Here is a 4,231-nt window from a genome sequence, read left to right as displayed (position 1 = left end):
ATATATATATATATTATTCTAAAGCACTAAGATCCAAGAAGAAATATATTCATGAGACTGGATGGCATGGAACCAGAAACATGCATGCAAGCTTGTCATAAAAGAATATGTTCTTTATTATTTGATTACACGTATAATTAAGGCCCACACATGTGCATGGCCTGATATGATCATTCGCACGTGTGCCATGTATGGGATAAGGGGGAACAATGATATGAGAGAGAGAGAGAGAGAGAGAGACTTGAAGCCAAGTTGGACATATAGAGGTCAAAAGGGCAAGGCTGAGTTGAAGCCAGTGAGGCCTCCATAACTCTCACATCTCTCCAATTTCTCTGTGTCTCGGGCTTCCCTATGAGCATTTCCTATCTACAAACATGAAATTGAAGAGAAATAGTCAGAATTTTGTCCAATTTTTTAATATAACATTTAAAATTTGATTATTTATAAAGTTAACTTTATGTCTTTATTCAACAACATCATCAAATTATCACTTAATTATATAAAAAATTATAATCTTTCATTCTTGATATGTTATTAAATTACTAATGATTTTATCGTATCAGATGAAAAATATAAATTTATTTGTTCTAAATTTATATTAATTGAGTGTAAGCCTGGTCAAATATATTGATTTTAAGGTACCTAAATATTAAAATTCATTGCAAAATCATCATTTTTAAAAAATATATATTTTATCAAATTTTAATGATTTGTTTAATCAAAATTTTAGTTTGATGTTGTTATATAAAATATCTAATTTGATGATATTGATGTATTATTTAAAAGAAGGGGGGATTTTACACATACATACGCCTCTTGGTTATTGGTTCATGTTTATTTATATATTTTAATACCTATTAGGAATTTTTTTTATTGTGGGATTTACCATGCCATGGTTCAACCCTTATAGACTACAATATATGGGTGCATGAATTAAATACTATAAAATTTATAGTTAAAAATATGAATAAATATAGAGTGATATACTTGGATATTAAAATTTTTTTAATGTGTTGTAGGGCCAATTTTTTTCCATGATATATTTAAACTTTTAGTTTGTTAAAATATGTAATATTCAATGAAATAAAGTAAAAAATAAGAGAGTAAATGGTCCTTTAAAAATTGTGGAATTGATATTTTTATGGCAAACTCAAAATTAAAAAAATTAGTATCATATAGTCAATTATTCATATACACTATTGAATATGATGATTTTTGTATGGGTAATAGGTTATGTTATTTATGGTATAGTATGGTTTAATATCAAGGTTTAAATATATGGTTTTTAATTCTCTAAATATTTTACTTAATGAATCTAATAGGATAAATAAGATTTTTTAGCAATATTTCTCCTCAAAATTGGAGATTTTAGCCAAATTCTGAATTGGATGGTAAGTTAGTCTCAATCTTGCCTGCCCTATTTTATTTGGATTCGGCTTGGATTTTTTATGGGATAGAAACTACTTTAGTTATGACTTTTTCTGATAGCATGAGGGTGGGGTTTCTCCTGGCTCTTGGGATTCCTTGGACCTATGTTTTCAATGAAAAAAAAAAATTATTAAGAGGATTTATTTGGTTAAATGTAATTAATTTTAAATATAAAAAAAAATGGTAAGTTAATTTTATTTGAGCAATTATGTGGTTTTGGTGTGACTTAATTAATATAAAGTTTGATGAATTTTTGTTTAAAAAAACCTCTCTAAAAGATTAATAATTTTTAATATTGAATTTCTATTATAAAATGGATTCACTATTTATGAGAAATATTTTAGTAGAATGAATATAAGAGTTTAAATATAAAATTAACATAATAATTTAATTATATTGATAATCATTATTACCTCTAAGAAAATGATTCAAAACTTTTGATAATGAGGACAAACATTATTCCAAATTTGGGATAACCATAAAAGCTACTTTTGTACAAAAAGAATACAAATTGAAAAAAATTAGAAAAGAATACATGAATAAATTGGTTCAAATAAAATTTATAATAATAAATTAAATTTAAAGTAGTTTAATATATATTAATTAATTAATTAATTTGGAGTTTACATCTTCATCTTAAATAATTCAATGAGAAAATATATCATTTTGGCACCAAAAATTTTTCAAATTTTGTAGGAATTGCAAAACAAGATAAAAAGATTTTTTTTTAATTTCATAAATTCAATGGTAAAGAATCATTTTCCCCAAAAATTTTTCTGCCACATAAAAAACATTATAATTTTTTTAAAATTTCTTAAATCAAAATCACATAGCTTTGTATTATTCAAATATAATAAACATACCATGCATAGATTTTTTTAAATTCATAATTACCCTTTCCTTTTATTAATTTATTAAGATGAAGACAAATTGGTAGAATCTTGACCTCTCCCGGCAAGAACTAGATATGTGTCCTTCTAAAGTGCACCTATCCATTAATCACATTAAATATTATATTAGAAAAAATAAAACAACAAAAAAGGTATTTACATACATACCATTTTATTTCATACTAAGAAAAAAAATTATTTCATACTATTTACATATCTACATCCAAAATATTAATATTACATTTCTGCCACTCATATGCAACTTTAATATCAAATATGTCAGTCATGTATTTTATTCTTATCTGTCATATCATCTTATAAACTTTAATATTTTATTTCATGCACTCATATTTATTTTATGGTGTTAGACATATAATATTAATATTTTAGATGTTAGATATATAAATAGCATGCAATAAAATGATATAAATGTAAATCCCCCAAAAAAGAAATTTGTTCTGAAATCACCTGCTGGGTTGCAGCCATGGATTCCACAGCCAAATTGAAATCATAGAAGGAACTCGCAGCAGAAAGCTTCATGGAAAGGAACTGCAAGAACAAGTTCAAAAGCTGATGGTCTGATAATCATAGAAAAATACTTGAAGCTTATAATGTTTATTAGATCACATATATATATACAGGTCAACTCACCTCAACCTGATTTTGAAGAGATTGAACATAATTAATTATCTCATCAAGCATAGTAGCCATTCCCATTGTCTATATGTCAGAAACAACAAGAAAGAAAAAGTATTAAATCTATCATTAAATGAAAATTAATCCATACTCTCAACTTAATCAAGAAAATTAAGATCATTAATTAATTATATTCATCCAACATGAGAACTTATTAGGAATGAGAGAGATTGAAGTGCACAATTCTATACTTATATAATAATTTCTCATCAACAGTGGTACCTTATAACAGCCAGGGACAAGATCCTGTAAGCATCTCATCTTCTCATTTATCCTCTCTCTTCTCACCTGGTTATGACCAAATATGAAACAGTCAGTGGAGAGAGAGCAGAGAAGCAGCCCATGCTTTCTCCAATTATACTAAAGTAATGGTGTCAGATACATTGCATGAAGCAAGTAGATTCAACATCAACAAGTGGGTCCCACCCACTACAAGTATAGGTGGGCCCACATATGTTGGTGGGGACACACTTTGTCATTTACTGAAATTATAAGCTTACCCTTTCAGCTAAGCTATGGCTGTCAGTAGCTTGGCCTCTTCTGGCCCTCACATGAACCACCTCCTTTTGTTTCTCTCCATCTTTTGAATTCCTACTGCTCGCACTTTCTTTCAAACACTGAAATCAAAAGAAACGCAAAAGATATTTGAGAAATATACAAATATTATCTACATATTTGATCGAAATGCATAAATAAAATAATGAAGAACAGTCATGTAGCATACTTGCTTCCTTCTTTTAGACCTGTCTTCTCTTCATTTGTGGCTTCTGTTCTTAGCAGTTTCAGCTTCTGATACAGATTTCGGGGCATTTCTTCGAAGGGGGGAAAGCTTGGAAGATCATGAGCAAAAGGCAAGTTGAGCTCTTCTGGTTGGACGTCTGAGAGAAGACTGTCAGCATTAGCAAGTACTGATATGAAGTCTAGGCTTGTATTTTCCATGGCGCCATTCTCACTGAGCTCTGCAAAATCCATTTCTGCGAAGGAGAGGGAAGGCTTAAGACTATTTATAAAGCCAGACATGGTTGATCGATCAGGAGGGAATAAAAGGCTTATGGAAGCTGAGAAGAGAGTAGTAGAGAAGAAGGGAAGAGGAGAGAAAGCTGTGGAAGAGTTTATGTACAAAATAAATGTGATGAGCTGTGCAATTCTATTTGATATCATGAGAGGATGGGCGTATCAATTATGTGGATGGGTTCGTGTGGTGGGTCCTTGATAAA

General features: G+C 29.0%; 1 protein-coding gene across 1 annotated transcript; it reads right to left on the bottom strand.

The window, feature by feature from the left end:
• Positions 1 to 46: 46 nt before the first annotated feature.
• LOC110099214 (transcription factor BEE 1-like) lies at positions 47 to 3,986 on the bottom strand. Its single transcript, XM_028692305.1, has 7 exons — positions 3,811 to 3,986; positions 3,739 to 3,766; positions 3,515 to 3,631; positions 3,237 to 3,302; positions 2,970 to 3,038; positions 2,787 to 2,867; positions 47 to 366 (listed from the first exon to the last, which is right to left on the bottom strand). Exons 1-7 carry the CDS (start codon positions 3,984 to 3,986, stop codon positions 268 to 270), a joined length of 636 nt encoding a protein of 211 aa, XP_028548138.1. The 3' UTR covers positions 47 to 267.
• Positions 3,987 to 4,231: the final 245 nt, after the last annotated feature.

Source organism: Dendrobium catenatum, unplaced genomic scaffold (assembly GCF_001605985.2).
Source record: "Dendrobium catenatum unplaced genomic scaffold, ASM160598v2 original_scaffold_166804, whole genome shotgun sequence".
Lineage (NCBI taxonomy): Eukaryota > Viridiplantae > Streptophyta > Magnoliopsida > Asparagales > Orchidaceae > Dendrobium > Dendrobium catenatum.
Note: the sequence above shows the minus strand (reverse complement) of the source record. Positions and strands in the feature narration are given on the sequence as shown.

Bases quoted from the DNA above. Each gene is read 5' to 3' on its own strand.
- LOC110099214 (XM_028692305.1), bottom strand. From the start codon at position 3,986: ATGGATTTTGCAGAGCTCAGTGAGAATGGCGCCATGGAAAATACAAGC. The intron at 3,039-3,236 runs GTACCACTGTTG...TCTGACATATAG, and splicing joins TTGTCCCTGGCTGTTATAAG to ACAATGGGAATGGCTACTAT. The intron at 2,868-2,969 runs GTGAGTTGACCT...TTGTTCTTGCAG, and splicing joins CTCTTCAAAATCAGGTTGAG to TTCCTTTCCATGAAGCTTTC.